This window comes from Leptosomus discolor, chromosome 15 (genome assembly GCF_034619465.1).
Source record: "Leptosomus discolor isolate bLepDis1 chromosome 15, bLepDis1.hap2, whole genome shotgun sequence".
Lineage (NCBI taxonomy): Eukaryota > Metazoa > Chordata > Aves > Leptosomiformes > Leptosomidae > Leptosomus > Leptosomus discolor.
This window is the reverse complement of record NC_141405.1, coordinates 2,791,872-2,811,999: the sequence shown is the minus strand read 5'-3', so window position 1 is coordinate 2,811,999 and position 20,128 is coordinate 2,791,872. Positions and strand designations below refer to the sequence as shown.

The window sequence follows — 20,128 nt, the reverse complement described above, 5'->3', positions numbered from 1 at the left end:
TCCACGTTCGGGAGAAGGGGGCAAAGCCCCCTGAAGGAGCCGAGGGCGGCCGGGGGGAACCCTCACCCTGCCCGGGGCGGCGGCGGGAAGGCGAAGCCGGGCGGCTCCAGGTGCTCCGGGGGCAGCGGGCGGTGGAGCCCGGGGGGGGGGGGGGGGGCTCTGCTCCATCCCCGCGCCTCCTCCGGGGCAGCGTCCGCCCGGCCCCGGCCCCCCCCGCGTTCCCTTCACACACACCCCCCCCCCCCTCCTCCCCCTTCCCGCCGCCCCCATCGCCGGTCCCCGATCCCCCGCCCCGGGCCCCCAGCGCCCTGCCCCGCTCCCCGCCCCGAGGTGCCCGCACCCCCCGGCTCCGCCGCTCGAGCTCCCCCCCGCGCCCTGCCCCGGGAGGCGGCGGCGGCGGCGGCGGCGGCGGCGGTTCGCCGCTCCCGGAGCTGTCCCTGCCCGCCGCTCCCGGTTCTCCTCAGCCGGCCATGCCGGGGCCTCGCCGGGACCGCCCGGCCGTGCTGCTGCTCCTCGGGGCGCTGCTGGCGGCGGATCTTTACTTCCACCTCTGGCCGCGGGCGCGGCGGGAGCTGGCGGCGGGAGCCCCGGGCTGCCCCTGCCGCCGCCGCTCCGCTCCCGCCGCCCCGCCGCCCCGCTCCCGCACCGCCTCCGCCTTGCGGCGCCTCTTCGCCCACCCGCTCTACCGCCCCGCCGCCCCGCGGGGCCCCGCCGAGCCGCTGCTGGGCGCCCGCGAAGCCCTGCGCTACTACCGGCGGAAAGCGGCTCGTTGGAACAGGTGCGTCCCGACACGGGCACCCCCTGCCCGGGCACCCCCTGTCCGGGCGTCTCCAGGGCACCCCCTGCATGAGCATCCCAAGCGCAGGTATCCCCCCCCGGGGTGCCCCCTCCCCAGGCACCCCCTGCATGGGCATCTCCTGGGCATCCCTTTCCCGGGCACCCCCTGCATGGGCACCCCCTGCACAGGTACCCATCTCCTGGGCACCCCCTGAATGAGCATTCCAAGCACAGGTATCCCCCCGGGGACCCCCTCCCCAGGCACCCCCTGCATGGGCATCTCCTGGGCATCCCTTTCCCGGACACCCTCTGCATGGGCACCCCTCTTGGGTGCCCCCTGCACAGACACCCATCTCCTGGATACCCCCTGCTTGGGCATGCCCTGGGCACCCCTCTCGGGTGAACCCTGCACAGGTACCCATCTCCTGGGCACCCCTTTCCCGGGTACCCCCTGCACAGGTACCCATCTCCTGGCACTCCTTTCCCGGGCACCCCCTGCATGGGCACCCCCCCTGGGCACCCCTCTCGAGTACCCCCCACACAGGTAGCCCACAGGCACCCCCCTTCTAGGCAACTCTTCCAACTTAAGCACCCCCTGCCTTGGCATGCCTGCCCTGGGTACCCTCCCTCCAGCACCCCCAGCCTGGGTCTCTCCCCACCATCCCCCCCATTGCCCCCCTTCCGCAACAACCAGCACCCCATGGACAGGCAGGGCTGGGTAGATGGATGCTCTGCTGGGAGGGGGCTTCTTGGGGTGCCTCCTGCTCTGCCATTAGAGCCCCAGGGGAGGGGAAGGGTGGCTGCTGGGGCATGGGGTGAGACCCCATGAGCCACGTCCTCCCAGGGGTAAGCACCTCCTTTGCTCTGTGTCACCTTTTCAGCTTGGGGCAAAAGGGGATTCGGCCCCCAGTCACTGGACCCCAAAGCTGGTTCCTTTAGGCTGGGTGATGACCAGAGCCCCCAGGCTCCCGCCACTACAGTCCCCCCGGCCAGTGCATGTCTCCATGTCCACCTCCACACGGATGCACAGGTTTCCCATGACCCACAAGAGCAGTGCCAGGGTGCTGGCTCCCCATTCAGCCGCTCTCCTGTTCCCACTGCTGACTTCTCTGCAAGAAAAGGTGCAGAAGCTTTTTACTTTGGGGCAGAAAGGGACTCCCAGATCAGAGCCCTCTTCCTGCGGCCTCTCCCAGCTCCAGCAATGGTTGCAGGATAACTCCTCCATCTCCTGCTGCTGGGGTGGGACTGTCACTAACCCTGGAGGGGACAGTGACCCTCAGCACCAGCTCTGAGCATCAGCTGCCTGCGCATGACCCGACTTCAAGCCAAGGCTCCATATCCCAGGGCCCTTGATCCAGCCCCTCTTCCAGGAGGGCTGTGGCCAAGCTGGAAACAGCCAGCATCCCCGCTCCTCCCTTGCACCACAGCTTCTTCCCTCAGGCACAAACTCGGATCCAACAGGGACAGCCATGGTGACACGGTGCCGGAGCCGGTCACGGTGGTGCCCCTGCATGGAGGCTCCCAGCATCGCCTCGCTGCTCCCTTCAGGGGACAGGGCCGATGCTCACCTGCAAGGGGACGGCAGCATCTCCTGGGGACCACCTCAGAGGTCCCTGTCCCGGCACTGCCCAGGTCTGGTTTCCAGGAGCCAGCCCCTGCTCCTCCCGCCACCCAGGTGCTGTTTGCTGAGCTGCACGGACAGGATTTCCAAGCTCCCGCTTTCTCCACTTCAATGCGTATTTGTCTGGGACTCACCCAGTCCCAGTTCCGGGCGTGACTCGCAGGAGGGGACGATGGCAAGCAATAATGGAAGGAACCAAGAAATGACCTTCACGGCCTGAGCAGCGCCTGGCGCCTGGAGCCGCCCCGTGTGCTCGGCCGGGGGGCACCCCTGCGAGGCTCACCCCTTGCCCGAGTCAGTCTGGAGCAGGTCAAATCCTTCTTCACATCGCTTGAAGCCCGTGGGCAGCGGGTTTGAGTATCCTCGGGCCATGGACCATCCTCAGGTGCATCTTCTTGGAGCTGAGCCACGCCTCCCGAAGCCATCAGGATTTGGGCAGCAAGATGGATGTTTCCCAAGCAAAAGCCCGCTGGGGATGGGGGATTTGAACCGAAGCAGCTCACGGCACGTACTTGATGGCTCGTTAAGCACCACTAGAAGCCCTGAGCACCCCACGCCGAGCGCTTGCAGCAGCGCTGGCATTACATCCGCACCGGCCTCACCTGCGGGATGGTCCCGGCTCTCCGGTAAGAAGTCTGCATTTCCCGACTCTATTCCCTGCTTTGTTGAAACGTGCTACTTGCAGCGGAGCCGTGGCTGCACGTTGGTTATGATTCGGCCAGGAGGAAAGCTGTGACGTCGTTTGCCCTTGGTTGACTTCACTTTGCACCTCCGGGAAGGACAAGGGAGGCAGAGTATTGATTATTCCTCAGACATTTTGAAATAAAATATAGGATGCTCATAATCAGGTAAAGCCTTTAGAGACCACGCACAGGCCGAGGTGACAGACAACCTCTCCTGCCGCTGGCACTGCAAATTCAATATATAATAAGATGGCGCTTGCCAGGGCTGATGCCAACCGTTAATTTGCTGTGGGGACGGAGGAAGTTCTGCCGCACCAGAAGCGCTGCAGAGCCCGTGGCTGCTCTGACGTGGTCAATGAAAGAGCCGTCCCTCTAACTGCTGAGAGCGAAGGGCAGCGTCCTCTGTGGGACCCAGGAACCCATGGCTTTCTCTCCCAATCCGTAGGTTTAGCGAAGCTGCTGCTGTTTTCGAGGACTCTTCAGTCCCAGTGCTGCAGGAGCGAGGTCCACACCGGTTGTCACCAAGGTGCGACCACATCCTCTACCAGGCAGAAGAGATTCGCAGCTGAGTGTCCATGGGTCACCCTCGCCTCAGCTTGCCTGGGTGACGGCCCGTTTCTGCATCCCACGTCGGTCTGACTGTTGGCAAAGCAGCTTCCAGAGCAGCAGCGTGCTCCTCTTGAGTGGAACAAGCTGTCGCTTAACCCTGTACCTATAGCACCGCGTGCCTGTCTCCGTTTCTGCGGCCAGATGGACATCAGCTGCGCTGGGACTCTCTGCCAGCTCGTGGAGTGGCCCCAGATACGGCCCGTTTCGGATACCCAGGGCCAGGGGAGAACACCAGCACGTGTCCTGCCTCCGCGGCCCTCGCTGCCTGCTGGCTGCTGCCCATCACCGTGCTTTTCCCCGGCACTTCAGTTAGGACCAGGAGTTTGATTGCAGGATGCAGAACCAGCTGGAGAGACTGATGGGGATGCAGGAAGGAAACAGCAAAAAAAATCATCCTCACCTCTTCAAAACCAAAAAAAAACCTGAAAAACCAACCCCTTAAAAACTCCAGTGCTTATTTTTATCCTTGAAGGAACAGCTTCAAAACCGCAAACTCTGTAACTGGCTCAGTGCCGGGGGAGCCATGGGGCAAGCGGACTGAGCTAGGGCAACCCCAGGGCTATTTATAGCAAGGTAGAAATGAACCTGGGGTTTATATCGTTGTGCCTTTTGCAGAGATCTGCTCTTACCGGGAAATATTTCAGACATCCTGAAGGAATCGGGGAGGCAGAGGGAGCTGTATTTTGGGTTGAAAGGCTGGAAAGGGGCTCGCCGGCCCAGCAGCAGCTCAGCCGGGGCAGGGACCGTGCGAGCGCTGGGCTGGGAAGCAGCTGCCGGCTGGGAACTGCCTCCCCTTGCATAACTGCTGCATTTTTTTCCCCATCAGTAATCTATTGCTCACTGCCACCCCGGGGGGGAACAGCCTGTACGTACGGGAGGCAGGAGAGCAAATATGGTAAAATATTTGGGCAGCTTCCCTGGGGAAAAATCCTGAGTCATTCTCTAAATGACACTGGGGTCTTTATTGTCCCTGACTGCAGTGGGAGGTTAAGGTTGAGCCTCAAAGATTTGCCCACACGAGACCTGGTGCACGGCAGCGTGCTGGAAGGTCGAGGCACGTCCACCGGAGCCGACAGCATCCCGGGGCCACATCCCCATGCGCAGCCTGCCGGGCAAACCTGCCGCGAGTCGTTGCATGCTCCCGTGTCCGCCTCTTCCCGACTCCAGGGGAGTTTCTGCCTCCTTTGCAGACAGCCTGAGCAAAGAGCCGGGCTCTGAGGGGAAAGCTCCGACTCCTTTCTGCCTGACCACACACGCATGGACTTCGCACTGTAGGTGACCCGATCCCCCTGCAAGGCAAACAAACTGGGAGAGGGAACGGGCTGCTCTGACCTGCAGATACACCACGTCTCTCCATTTCCTAGATTTCCCCCAAGACATTACCAAAATGCATCCCTCACTGCCAGGAGGATTCATCCCTCGCTCATGGTTAGACCGAACCAACCACACTGTTTAACCTGCTTGGATGGAGAAAGACGATGGAAAAAAAACCCAAACAGAAACCCAACGCTGGGCTGAGCAGGAAAGCAAAAAAAAAAAAACCCAGCAATGCCCATGAGCCCTTTCCAGCCACCAGCGCCAGCTCCTTGGCTGATAAATGCCTCGGTGCATGGTCAGCACCCGCCTGCTGCAGCCCCTGCTGCAAGCCACGCAGCGCGGCAAACCCCGGCGGAGGCACATCACCACCCCGGAGGATGCCTTGCCTGCGGGTGCCCGCACATGCTCCCCTCTCCCACCATGCTTGGAAAGCCCCCCTCTCCTCCCTGCCCTTAGTTTTGTTTGCGTTGGGCGAAAACTAAAAAATAAGGAAAAATTCGGGCAGGGAAAAGTCTCTTTTCATCTTTTGTGTTTTCCGGAGTGTTTTGCTGAGGGTCTGGGTCGGGTCTAGGAAGGCACGTGGCACTTCCCCCTCCCCAGCCGCTCCATCCCAGCCTTGGTTAATGCCCCACTCGTTATCAGCCCCCAGCTCCTGTTTTCTTTCACCGATGTATCTTGGCACCTTCAGGGCAAACTGAACCTCGTTTTCCCTTTATCAGGACCGGCTACTCCGTCCGTGGCTCAGCCGGCGTTAATGAGAAACTAATGCTCTGTCCTCCGCCGGGCGGAATGGGTGACCTTTCGATCGCTGTTTAGCAGAGTGTGGCTCCCGGCCCTGGAGGTCTCAAGGTTGAGGAAAATGCTGATCAAGTGGGGAGATGTTTTGGGGTTATTATTGAGCTGGGGGGGCCCCTTCGGCTCCACCTGCCAAGAAAGGGCTGGGTTCAACCTTGATTTTAAGAGATGGTGGGCAGGACACTGCCAGATGGCCTCGTCGCATCCCTGCTCACCAGACAGGGGGCTGGTCAGGGAGGAAATATGTGGCTCTAACTTAATGATTTATTTTTTTCCCTGCCTGGGACCTCTGGTTTCAGGAAAAAAATCTGTCAGAGATGTAATGACCATAAAGACAGTCCTCTGTAGAGGCTCGCTCAGACAAGACCCTGTCATTCTCTTGGGCTTTCCAGAGACCTCACTGAGCAGTCAAGACTCAAGTTATCTGCTGTCACACCCCATCCCCTCCCCAAGTCTGGCTTGGAGCCTGCAGCCCCTCTGGAAAGCACTTCATCCATCACATAGGCCAGCTCTTGTGTTGCACGAGACGCAGTTTAGCTCGTGCCGTACCCTGACACCCCTCCTGGTCCTGATGGGGTGAGGAGAAGACAACAGAATCCCTGGTGTTCCAGCTTGAGGCTGCTTTCCCAGGGCTTTGCGGAGGCAAGAAGGCAGCACCGCTTGTCAGATCTTTGACCATCTCAGTCATCACTCCCTGCCTCAGTTTCTCCTCGGGCAGCACCCAGAGTCCTTATTCACCCTGCGCCCCCCAGCTATACCCCTCCAGCACCCTCCCCGCTCCCCACCAGTCTCTGGGCTCAGAGCAGTAAGGGTTTCCATCCCGTGGCTCATCCTCATCACCCCGCAACCGCTCTCTTCCAGACGACACAAGCTTTACAGGGAGGAGCTGAACCTAACCTCCCCGGCGGCACCGCTGCCGCTCCGACCGGAGGCCAGCTGGCTCCAGTTCCACCTGGGCATCAGCCGGGACGGGCTCTACCCACGCTCCAGCCCCACCGTCAACAGGCTCCTCCGGGACATGCAAGACTTCACCACTATCAGTGCTGGTAAGGACCCTCCTGCCATGGGGATGGGGTGGGAGCTGCACGGGGCTGGGGGGCTCCAGCCCCTCCAGTCACTTTTGCAAACAAAGCAGGGGCTGTTGCTTGCTGGAGGAAGCCCCAAGCCCCGCGCCAGCTTCCCAGAAGGTTTTGTGCTCTACAGTTGCTGTGCCCTTACCTTGAGGTGGGAGGAAGGACCAGGCTGTGGCCCTTAATGCAGCACTTTTTGGTGCCAACCATGCTGGGGACCCGTTGCACGGCATTTCAACTCCAAAAGGCTGCCTCAGCCCCCCCACCGAGGGGACAGCACCCCTTGTCGTGCACCGATGGCACTGGGGCTGCCAGGCTGGGGCAGCGTGGGCAGGCAGTGCTCCCCTGCTGCACGCCCCGTGCTGGGAGGGGGATCAGCAGCAAAAGACTGAGCCCATTGGGGTCTCACCACTCCTCCTGCCCTTGCAGACTACAGCCAGGACGAGAAAGCGCTGCTGGGAGCCTGCGACTGCAGCCAGAGTGAGTGCGACGCTTCGGGTCCCTGCTGTCCCCTCGCACGCCATCGCTTCAGCTGACCCCAATCCCCAACTCCTCCATCCTAACCTCAGCAAGGGAAACGTAAAGCCAGGCAATGCCAGGCCCTTCTCCCTCCTGTTAAAACCCACGGCCCCAGCAGGGGCTCGGATGCGGGTGCCAGGACACCAATATGCCACTGGTTTCTACTGGAGGAAGGCAAAAGTCCCCAAGAGGATGTAACAAATGGCTGTGGGGGAGAAGTGCTGGAGGGAAATCTCCTCTATGGCACAAGGGAGAGGAAAAACACCTGCAGAAGCAGAGGGGAGAAGCACGAAAGCAGAGGGGAGCAGCTGGAAGAAGCAGTGGGATGCGCTCACCGGGGTGGAAAGCCGAACCACGCCGGAGCACGTAACCGGTGCTTTGCCGCGTGCCGGGCAGGCTTTCCAGGGGGCTAACCTCTCGTTTCCTCCCCAAGTCGTGAAGCCCAGCGGCGTGCACCTGAAGCTGGTCCTCAGGTTCCAGGATTTTGGGAAAGCCATGTTCAAGCCCATGAGGTAAGGCACACGCTGGCAGAGCCCCCCCCCGCCACCCACCGCCCCACGTAGCCCTGAACCGAGGAGCCCCGCAGCAAGGGGTGCGAGCATCCTTGGCAAGGACAGCCACGCTGCTCGTCCTCTCCTGTGCTCAGCTCCCCTGACAGCTGGGGAGGTTTGATGGTTATTGGCTGCTCACACCACCCCAGCCATAAATACCGGTGTTCCCACACTGCTTATTGACATCGGAAATTTCTCGGTTCGTAGATGCAAGGACCTCAGGACACTTGTTCTCCCAAGAGCTTTGCCGTTAGGGACTGCCCGTTTCTTCCTCTTCCCCAGCTGACTTTGTGTCTTACCCTGTTTCTCCTTGGATTCTCCAGAGTATGTCCAAGAAATAGCCATCAGTCCTGGTCACCTCAACCAGGAGTTTTAAATTGCTTCTGCACTTATTCGTAGCCCCTTGGGACTCTTCACATTTCTTCCCAGTCACTTTACTTTCTGTGCACAGGCAGGGCAGCTGGCAGCACGCCGACTGCGATGGTTTCTTCATCCAGAAAGCAGCCAGCTTCTCTCCCATTGGTTTCCATCCACCTCTGCCCAGCGGCCGGCAGGTCCCGGAGGGGAAGGAAAGCATCCGAGCACTCTGCTGAGCCAGGAGGGCTCAGCAATGCCTGTGGGCTTTCCCGTGATACACGGCTGCCTGGGAGGCTGAGCGTGCAAATCCCCACGGTGCAAATACTGTGCTGTGTGACAGCCAGAAAATGGAATTAAATGAGCTGGTGTTCCCACCTCAGGGGTTATGAGAGGATCACACCGGAGCTCTTTGCCTCCCACAGGGATGTGAGAGGTGCAGCACGGCCTCTAGCATCCCCCGATGTTACACCCACTCGAAACGCTGCCCTAAGTAAGCGAGTGTAAACTGGTTTTTGGTTTTAAAGCCCACAATCAGCCCTTCTGCCTCCCTCGCCCACCCGGCCCCGAGACAGGGTGCAAGTGCTGCTCCCCGGGCGATGCCTCCGGCTCAGCACCGCGCGCTTTGTGTCCCAGCCTGGGCACCAGGCGCCGCGGCTCTGCCCGGTGGCGCTGGCACCACCAGCGTGGCCGCACAGCGGCTGCCTCCAAGCACAGCAGCTGTCCCTGGGTGAACCGTCCTTTGTGCTGTGCCCGGTGAGGTTAACCCTCCTGCTCTCTCCCAGGCAGAAACGCGAGGAAGAGACTCCCGAGGACTTTTTCTACTTCGTTGACTTCCAGCGGCACAACGCGGAGATCGCCGCCTTCCACCTGGACAGGTAGGGGCTGCCGCGGCGCCAGCTGCCAGCGCCCGGTCCTCTGCCCATGGAGAGCCTTGGCACGAGAAAAGCCGGGCAGAGCCCTGCAGAGACGCTCAGCCTTCGATAAGCGATTGCTTTGCCAGCGCCCTTGTGGCAGCTGGGGCGTTATTTGGGGATGGGGTAGCTCTGGCTCTCAGCTTTGCCCCGGCTGCTGCCCAAGAACAGGCTGGCAGGGGAAGTCCGGGTTGGGAAGGGGTCAGGGATTCACCCAGCCCTCACACAGCCACACGCACGGGGTCCCTCCCACGCACCGAAGTGCAAAGATGAGCTCTGGGCACAGCTTGGATCCCCTCCCGGTGCGGGAGTCACACGCTCAATCAGCAATCAGGGCATGTTTTGGATTGAGATGAACTGCAGCGATGCAGTTTTAAGCCCTCAGCTAATGAGCAATTAACCTGGCACCTCTTCCCAGCAGGCTTTGTATTTAATAAAATCAAAAATACCCTTAATTAGAAGAGGAGGGCAGCAGCCGCCTTCCCCTTGGTGCGATGCCTACTGAGCACCAAGAGAAGGTGATCCCTGAGGATGATGGTGGCTGGGGGTCTCCAGTTCCCACGCCCAACTTATAGGATAAGCAGGACTAAACTGTAAGCGCTGTAGCTCAAACTCTGAACGAGGGAATGAAGAGAGCTGAATCCCCTTTCCAGCTCTGCCCCTACATCACCGCAGTGGCTCTGCTTGGCTCAGCTACCATCAGTTTGCCTCTCTTCATCCCAGCTCCTCCGCCAGAAAAAACAAGGCCGGACCGCTTTTCTGAAGTGCTTTGTGGTTTTTAGAGCCGAAAGATGCTAGATGAAAGCAAATTACTATTTTTTTTTTTTTTTTGCTTTAAACATTGCTCAATAAGTAACAGGCTAAATCCTGCTCCGGGCCCGGTTCTCAGAAGCAGAGGGCATTACCCAAGGAGCAAAGCACAGCATTAGCTGCTTCACCCCGTGTTACTGACTCAGAATCAACAGCCAGCTCATCGACATGAATGCCTTTCTGCCCCAGGCCCTGATGTTTTTAGGAATATTTGAGATGAATCAGCTGGGCACAAGTGCCTCTGAGCCGGGTGATGCCTCCTCACCTCCCACTGTCTCAGCCACCTTGGACCAGGTTCAACACATCTTTGCTCTATGTCAAACCCACCACCGTGGAAGGGCCCCAAGGGCTCTTCTGGCTCTCGAAGGACCCAGCTTGTGTGCGAGGGGATGGGAGAAACAGGGAAAAGACATTCGTTCTGGAGAACATCCAGGTTGTTTCAGGCAGCAGCTATTAAATTACCAAAATCCAAACTCAGCTGCATTTTGGTCCAGAGGGTGAACAGCCACCCTGGCCCTTTGCTAGAAAGAAGCTGTGAGGAGAAAAAAAAAAAATCCACGTGGGTGCAGCCATCAAAAGGCCCCTGGTTTACCAACGGAAGGGATGAGGGCAGCATCTGGGGTCCCACGTTGCCGCCCTGCGCAGTACCGTCCCTTCGCAGGGCGGGCTCTGAGCCGCTGGCTGTTCTGTGCAGGATCCTGGATTTCCGGAGGGTGCCACCCACGGTTGGGAGGTTGATCAACGTCACTAAGGAGATCCTGGAGGTCACCAAGAACGAGATCCTGCAGAGCGTCTTCTTCGTCTCCCCAGGTAGGCGAGCGCTTGGCCACCGCCAGCGGGGATTAGACACGTTGGTCGGTGGCGGGTGGCAGGGCAGGGTCTGCAGGCGAAAGGGGCTGGCAGGACTGGTGCTGTTGTGCAGGAACGAAATTCCTGGGTGAAACTGGTGCACAAAGACACGGTTACAGCAGAGGGGACCGTCCCACAGCCTCCAGCTGCAATCATCTGCCACATCTATTCACCTGCCCTCTCTCCCTAACCTTCCCCCTAGCGTGGGACCAGGTCTGTCCATCGGACCAAAATCCATGTATTTGTCCTCGATTTGGCAGTTTCACATCCGTGATGTGGTGGCATACGCCACAATACATGCAGCCACCATCACGCAGTGGGGAAGAGGGCAGTCCAGGCTACCCTGCAGTCTCTCCTTTCCTCACCCTCCTCTCTCTTCTCCTCCCAGCCAGCAACGTGTGCTTCTTTGCCAAGTGCCCGTACATGTGCAAGACCGAGTACGCGGTGTGTGGGAACCCTCACCTCCTGGAAGGGTCCCTCTCCGCCTTCCTGCCGTCCCTCAACCTGGCGCCACGACTCTCCATCCCAAACCCATGGATCCGGTCCTACTCGTTTGATGGAAAAGAGGAGTAAGTGGGTAAATGATGCTGCTTCCCATATCTGCATCGCAGGGAGCACGCGGGAGGGAGAAGGAGCGGGTACAGACACCCAGACGGACGTACAGAAATGGTACGTCCCAGCAGAGGAAGGCCAAGGTTCAGAGACTGCATGTAATGAGTCTAAAAACTCTTAATGCCTGGGCCCTGACTGGGTTTGACTTCCAGCCTCGTGCTTGCACAAGGAGGAAGATTTAAGTCCTCCTCCTCTCCATCTCCGCACAGAAGAGCAGCTTTGGGGTGCTGCTGGGGCACAGCAGCAGCAACCACTGAGTGCATCCCCCTCTCTCTCCTCCATCTCCTGCAGGTGGGAAGTGAATCCGCTCTACTGCAACACGGTGAGGGAGATCTACCCCTACAGCAATGGCAACCGGCTGCTTAACATCGTTGACATGGCCATATTTGACTTCCTAATAGGTATGATGAAGGGGGAAATAACGTTCCTTCCTTCCTTCCTTCCCTGTGGGCCTTCAGCATCAGTCCCTCTGCCCTCCCCATGCCACAGTGTTTCTTAAAGCCATCCCTTCTGCTCCAGAGACAGCTTTGGGAGCCTGCTGTCTCCCCACAGCCAGCCAGCACAACCCCTCCTGACGTGCAGGCAAGGGGGAGCCCCCAAACCCACCCCAGCCCACTCCCTGGGGGGAGGTCCAGCAAGATGAAAGCAGCAGCTCTGAGCATCTTGGACACTTCCAGCACAGCAACACGTGTTTCATGTAGATCTGAAGGAAAAGGCAGGATCGTTTAGAAAATGACTTGGTCACACACAAGGGAAATTCTGTTCCTCTGCCGTTTACCAGGGAACATGGACCGTCACCACTACGAAATGTTCACCAAGTTTGGGGACGACGGCTTCCTCTTACATCTGGACAACGCCAGAGGGTGAGGCTGGGGGAGGACATGGGGAAGGGGGGGAAGGTGGTGGGCAGGCACTGAAGCGCTGCGCTCTCTGCTTTACCCCCCCAGGTTCGGGCGGCATTCCCATGACGAAACCTCCATCCTGGCCCCGCTCTCCCAGTGCTGCATGTAAGTGCCACCTCCATCCTCCTTCCCAGACACAGTTCCCACGGACTGTGAGGAACAAATCAAACTCTCCATGGCAGTAACATTTCACATTGCCCTTTTTTGAACCACCCTCCTCCAACTGCACTGTCCTCCTGGGATGAGGGACCTCCAAGCCCTGCCCTCCTCCCCAGCACAACACCAGCTCCCAGATGGATCCCAGTTGGTTGCCTCACTCAGCACTGGGCGAGTGTAAGGACCTGCTTGAACGCCCGTTGAAGCTAAAGGGCCTTGCAAGTGTAAAAGCTTTTACGGACAGACCAGGAGACGCTGTCCATTGGTTCAAACCCTTCCAGAAGTGTCTACTAGCCCTCAACACGAAGTGCCATCAGCCCCATTTGTCTGATATGAAGCTCAGAAATCTCCCTCCAAAAGCCTGGTCAAACTTTGATACAGTTAATCAGGTTTCTTCTTCCCATGGCATTAAGGAGCAGCTCATAAATTTTACTATTTGAATCCTATCTTCCCCCTTTATTAATTCACATAAATCACCCGATGAAAGTTAAATTTAAGAGACTGAAAAAGCTGCTCTTCCCGTGGTTTCTCTTTAGGAGATGCCTAACCTATTTCCTCACTGTACCTGCTCCATCTCAGCCTCGGGGTGTTAACTGCACTCTCTCCCCATACACTTGTATTACTGGATCTAATTTAAAGAACTGTTATTTGCACTCCGTGAGTCTTTTAATTTATAATTGCAGGCCCGTGGTGAATCCTTCCCTTGAACTCCTGTTTTGTGCAGTTTAAATTAACTCCACAGGCCAGATCCTTCCTGTTCTTCCAGATCCACCTCCCAGAAGCTCCTCTTAACTTAGTTCTCCTTGTAAAAGGCAGCGGTGAGAAGACCTGCAAGTCCCACCTTGTAATAAGCCAACTAGGGCCAAGAACAGCATAAAAGCAACTCATGCTGCCCGAGGGAGAGGGACAAAACCTCATTTCCCATAACAGCCCATCCATTTGGAGTGCGGGAGCATCCAAAAACATTGGGAAAGGAAGTAAAAAGGTTTATTTGAGTAAGCACAGAGGCTGCAGATTTCAGCCTGCCCTGACCAACGAGCTGGACTCAGCCCCTCGAGTCACCTCCTCGTTCCTACACGAAGTCGAGCCGTCTACACCTCAGCAGGAACAAACTCCTCCAGCCCCCCCAGACAAGAGGGACCACCCAAACCAGAGGGACGCTGAACAGCAGGCTGCTCGCTTCCCTGTTAGACACGTTCAGCTCATTCGCAGATCAGTTCTCCTCTACGTTTGGCTTCCAGCAGATTTAAGTCTGGTATTTTTAGCTGCCTTTCACAGCTCCCACACCAGTCCTTGTCCCACACGCCGAAGGCTGCTGCGCTCTCCTCTCCCAGCATTGCACCAAGCACAGTAAATGGCACAACTACAGCCCCGCAGGAAGACACGGTCCTTTTCCTGAAAGGGTCAAAACCCTCAGCAAGGCACAGACGGGCCTGGACAGCCCCCGCTAACCTGGCACACGTGTCTTCTTGGCTGATGAAGTCCCTAGGTGGCTCTGGGTGCAATCTCCAACCCTTCAGCACACCCGCAGGGTTACAACTGCCCCGTGGGAGAGGAGCGGGGCCAGCAGCAGGATTTCCATCTCGCGCTCCTTCCCGTCTTCCTGCCCGTTTCTCGTGGAACTGCTACAGCGTTCAACGAGCCGCTCCCCAGGGGGGTCAGACGATCCCAATTCCCCACCTCCGAGCCCTGCTGCTGTTCAGACCAGAGCAAACACAGCTGGTGTTCACCCGCAGCAGCCCCTCAGAGTCACCCTTTGCCTCGAAGGAGTTGGCTGCAGCTCCCGTCTGCTCTGGGCAAGGCTGCCTCTGGCAGCAGCAGCACCTCACGGCCGTGCCCCAGCAGCGATTTCAAGTCTCAGTGCCAGGCTTAGCGCTTGGCCAGTTGATTTTTTTTTTGATTATTTTTTTCAGGAATATTAATGCAAGCCTGGCAGGGGGCAGCCAGGAGCACAGCTGCCTGCCCCCATGCCCGTGCTGCGCGGGAGGCAGCCGGTTGCAGCACCTTCCTCCCTCCCGTGTGCAACGCAAGGGGCACCAGGGATCAAAGACACGCTGGGCCAGGCACAGCAGCAGCAACAAGCCTTTCGCTCGACATCAGAGCGGTGTGTGTCCTGTTAGAGTCACAGAGAGCCAGATCACAGCTCCCAGTCGATGCCCTGGGTAAACAACGGGCATACAAAGGCAAATTTTGAAGGTGGTTAAAATGTTTCTGACTGCACCTTTTTCCATCTGAAAATTCTGGCTCAGCTAAGTAGGAACAGCTCCATGAACACGGATTACTTTGTTTCCAAAATTTAAAGGGCAATAATTAAAACCATTGATTAATTTCACTATTAGAGACGCTGAAGTCAAAACACTTCTGCTGAGGATTAAACAAAAGATTTTGGAATACTTAGTTTCGTGCCCAGGAGCGTTCCAAGATTACAGCTTTTCATCCCACTTTCTGTCAAAGGGAAATAATATTCAAATCTCAGCACCTCTTAAGGTGAAAAGTCACAGTTAAATCAGTTCCAGGAAATATTCCCTCTTTTTGCTCAGCGTTTTGACAGATCTTTTCTCATTCATGTCTCTTCATTCTACCTCCCCCTCTGCCCCCACCCCATAAATGTCACCCTTGGGAACATGGCACCACCCTGCAGTAACCCGGGGAACTGGGTTATCTCTGACTCAGAGGAAAAACACTCATTCCTGAGAACTCCTATCATGTTTTTCTCTCTGATGACAGAAATTTGCAGTACAAATACTCCGCAGTCTGGGAAAACAAAGGCAGAAGCAGAGGTTTCTGCAAAAGTTCTCATTTCCTTCCGAAAGGGAAAGCTTTTGTTCCAAAGTCCCTTCTCAAGTATCTTCACCCATCTCTGCCCTCCCTCCTTCCCCTACTACCAAGGGGCTCAGACAGCTGGTTCTTGCTAGGATGCTGCACAAAATTTGCATTAAGATATCTGGTTTCTTTTTTTCCAGAATAAAGAGGACAACATTATTAAGACTCCAGCTCTTGGCCAAGCCCGAATATCGGCTCAGCGACGTGATGAGGGAATCTCTCCTGCAGGACCGCCTGGCGCCGGTCCTCACCGAACCCCATCTCTTGGCTTTAGACAGACGGTTACAGCTTATCCTGAAAGCTGTGAGGAAATGCATAGACACGTATGGAGAAGCCAAGGTGGTGGCCAACGACACCATGCAGCCCGAGGTTCCTGCATCTGAGAGAGTGAAGCCGACCACTTAAACCATCCTTAACTCATGTTCAGGGGTTGGGAAAACCCCTGCAAGGCAAGAGGCAAGTTTTAAGAGCTGGTAGTTTCCATCTACAAACACTTGCGGAGACAGAGGGGAAACTTTTCAGAAGGTCTTCAAGAATCACACTGGGCTTCTAAGCTGGGTACTCGACCAAACCTTCTGTGCTTGGCCAGCGTGATGGTAAGTTGGGGTCTGCCTGCAGCAGACCTTTACACCCTGAACACCAACTCTCCAGTGGGAAAGCAGCGCTCTCCTGTTCCGTAGTCGGTCGTGCCCTTGGGAGGGTGGGGGAACACATGGCCACTGGTTTGCTCAACCTGCACGGGACCTCGGTCTTGCTAGTGAAGGACACAAGCTAGATCCAAGGATGAGGCTTGAATAAAGAGATGCCAAGAGCATTTTCCTCTTACTAAGTCTGTGTTCTGTAACCAAGACCGTGTATTTGAGAAAAGAGCAATCTTACTTGTCGAGGGCAGTACCTGCCCCCGAGACAAGAGAGCATGGTCAGACTGAAGAGCATCTGCACAGAACTCACCACCGAGCCCGTACACGGCCTCTTGGTCTCTTCTTCCACAGTGACCAACCCACACCACTTCGATCTGCGCATGTCACTCAAAAGCCCACTGCACCACAGGGCAGCAAAGCCACTTCTACTTTTACCCGCCTCACGGGTGGAAGAGCCAGTTTGGGTTACAGGAGAAAGGCAGGTATGTGCTGCCTTTGACCTCCAAGGGGAAAAAACCACCAAAAAAGGCAAAAACCCAAACTGCTGTGAAGCATATGATTGTATTTACAATTCATGGTGAAAACATTTTGCCAAAGTCGGGGACACACACACACACACGCTTTACTAGCTTTAAAATCACTGAAGTTGTCAGAACTCCCTGGAAAACAGAAGCGGTACCCTGCTCCACGCCCCCCCCCCCAGCTCTGTGCATTTTAAGGAATAGGAACCAGAGACCAAAAAAAAGCGTGGGGAGTGAGCTATGGTAGATCTTTAAATGTGTAGTTTTCCCCTTGCCTCCCAAAGACAAGGCTTAAGAATAACTTGGTTACTGAAACACTCTTTAATAGCTTTTTCCTTTTAACTGTTCAAGAACACGGAGCCTTTTGGCAGCCTAGGGAAAGTAGGTGAGAACTTTGCTGATAATTTATCATTCTTAAGAAAAAAAGAAAGACACACACCCCGCCACAACCAATCTACTAGCAGCTCATTCTGAAGTAACTTTTAAGTGAAACAAAAGCCATCTACAGCAGTGCAGACCTTTCAGAGGAGAGTGCTAAAACCATGGCACAAACAGAATCGGGCAGCGGCTGTTAACAGGCTCTCAGCAAGCTGCTGCACCTTCCACTGCCTCCTTTTCTCACGGGCTGGAGCTTTGCCCAACATAAATGGAACTCAGTGACGCTGGCACTAAGTGCCTGGATCACACAAGGAAGGAACAAAGCTTGTTTGGCTACAGCTATCATTTGTCATAGGGGCTGGAGCTGACATTTAATTCAATGTCACAATAATTCTACAATTGGCTACCTGTCTAAGACTACAGCAGAAACTGTAGTTGTAATTTGAGTATGTCCCCACAGGTGCCCATTCTATTCATTTGTATGTTTGAGGAAGTTTGGAGTGTTTCTACTTGGCAAAGAGGTTCCTCCAATATTCTGAAGCCACAAAGGTTAGCAAAAAAATCCAGCACAAACACAACCAACACAAAAAACCCCACACCATGCTCCTTTAGTCTCTCCCAACTTGTGATTCAGCCATGTCCTGCCATTTCCAGCTTTCACAAAAGCAAGGTTTTACACGGTCCCAATAAAACAAACCGAATTCTCTGCCTTGGTGGGCTTACAGATCTTTTGACTCCTGTGGACAGAGAACAGACGAAAATAAAAGGATTTAACTCACTCGGCACGCACGGTGTGGCGGTTATTTCAGTACGGCGTTCCCAAAGCTGCATCTCCCTCTACCGGTGACTTTCTGTGTGCTTACCACGTGTGACAAGCCCAAAATTAATTTGGTCAGTGTCATGGAATGGTTACTGTTGGCTGCTTGAACAGGAAGAACATGGCAACAGAAGATAAGTTTAACAGTAAAGTTAAAAATGAAACTTTAAAACTCCCAGCCTTGTAAGTAGTAAGAGTTCTGTTTTCAGCCTGGGTTTTTTTGGCCAAGGGGATGGGGGAAAGGGAGGGCCAGAGGAAGGAAACAAAGCGACAGCTATTTAACTGGCTAGTACACTAACAGGGGCTGCAAGTTTGCTTTCTTCTTATTCTTATTCTCCCTTACATGGGAGCTTTTTAACGCCTCTTCAAAGTGTGCCGTAGCTTTCTCAGAGCCGATGTGAAACACATCCAGTCTGAGCTGCTTCAGGTTATCACTTCTCAAGCTTCTCCTAGTTCACCATAGTGTGAAAATCCCCCTCTTCCACTTCTGTCTGTCCACCAGAACTCAATTCATAAACACGAGGTGCCTAATCAAGACTCCCCTGAAGGGCACACACAGATGGGAGCAGACCAGAAGCTCAGGAGCTCTGATAACAGCGGCTGGGCCAGGAACGAACCACCTGAGCAAGAGAGCAAAGCAGGAGCAGTTGTGAAGAGACACCCAAGCAAGATGCAGGTACCTCCCCACTTCCGAAGCAGAACTCCAGAGAAGTTCCCAGGTCCCAGGCAGGCTCGTGGAGACCAAGCTCCCCGGCCAGCTCCGGAGGGGAAGGTTCAGCTATGCTGGAAGCTCGGACTTGAACTCAAGCCTCCAGTTACACAAAGCTTAATCCATTGAGCTTCTGGGTTTCTACTGTCTCATTAATAATGTATCCTCCAAGGCCAAAGGAAAACACAATATGGGGATGGGGGGGGAAAAAAAAAGAGAGACCGATTGCATTTAAGAATTTAAATCATTTTATTGCTTTACCTGCCATTAGGACAATCTATAACAAAAGGAATATAATATAATATATTAGCACATACAGTAAATCAGACTTATATAGTCAGGTAACAATACAAAAATGGTCCTCTGGTTGACTATAGCTTTCTAGGGCAATAGACTTCATAAATTTGCTAAAGGTGGACTAGCAAAAACTTACTTCTAAAGCCCTGAATGTTAGCTAAGGCAAAACTATGCCAATTGTGGTGTTGAACATATTTAAATTGCACACAAAGGTAAAGCTATAACTGTGATTAATATTTAACTCAGACTTAGCTGATTCATCTTAAAATCTTATAGGTAAAACTACAAAAGGGAGTAAACAGCAAGCTAAAAAGATGCAGTAGTGAAACTTGATTAGAAAGCCTTATATAAAAAAAATGTGCATTTTTTTTGTGGAGCTCTAACTACTTTACACAGTTTTTGGTGCTTTAAAGTAACACAAAGAACACATATGAAGAAAAAACCTGGATAGACTCAAAACTTAAGAAAACAGTTTTACCAAAAAAAGAAAAAAACCCGAACCAAAAAGGTAGCATTTGCTTACTCCTTAAGGACTCTGGCAGAAATCCTCTACTCAACATCTTCTGAATAGAGAACTCAAACCACAAGCATTTAAATCCCATGATTGGGATTTCAGGTTCAGAAAAACCCTGAAACCTTTTGTAAAGGCTTGATACCCTCCCGATGATTTTGCATCAATTAGCAGACTCTGATTATCTACATGCCGGGGAGAAAGCCTGTTGAATTTGAATCCATACCACCTCAGGCAAGAAACCAAATGAGGGCCCCATCGTTAGAAGTAGTTGCACAACAAATGCAAAACCGCTTGCTGTCACTCCCAAATACAAACCTACGCTACTTTATACAAATTACAGTTTAAAGGAAACCTTGAAAATTGCCTACCATTATCGAACTGTGGAATTCCGTAAAAACTTTTGGGAAGTATTGGTGCGCACAGAGTAATGGAACACAAAGCTGGTAAATACTGAAATACACTTAAGACTCCGCAACATAGTGAACTTGGAAAATAAAGAGTATGAAAGATGTGTCATGTAAATTCCATAAGCAAGGAAAGAGAATGCACCTTTTGTGTTTAAACTAGATTTATAATTAACCATTTTAAAAATTATGAATCGACTGATTTAAAAGCTTAAAATAACCGAGTGTTGCAGGCAAGTGAAAACATTCGCTTTTTCTGCCCCACGTTCTCTACCAAGAATAATGGCATCTATATAGACCAGCAATCTTGCCACCTGCAACTGGTGCTGGCCATAAATACTCCCTGGTAACGAAGGATCACCTGAACCGATGATCACTTTTTAACAAGTCAACTGAGGAATACAAAGCAAGCAAGAGTCACAGGGAAAATAAAATGTTTGCTTCCGATTTCTACACCAATCTAAGCACTTGAACGTTACTAACAG

The 20,128-nt window shown here is 54.7% G+C and overlaps 1 protein-coding gene across 1 annotated transcript; it reads left to right on the top strand.

Moving 5' to 3' along the window:
* The first annotated feature begins 470 nt into the window (after positions 1–470).
* On the top strand, positions 471–15,767 carry FAM20A (FAM20A golgi associated secretory pathway pseudokinase). The gene is made up of 11 exons (XM_086473658.1): positions 471–778; positions 6,664–6,848; positions 7,302–7,352; positions 7,825–7,903; positions 9,082–9,174; positions 10,715–10,830; positions 11,258–11,438; positions 11,773–11,882; positions 12,263–12,344; positions 12,429–12,488; positions 15,503–15,767. The coding sequence occupies exons 1-11, from the start codon at positions 471–473 to the stop codon at positions 15,765–15,767; spliced, it is 1,530 nt and encodes a 509-aa protein (XP_086329784.1).
* Positions 15,768–20,128: the final 4,361 nt, after the last annotated feature.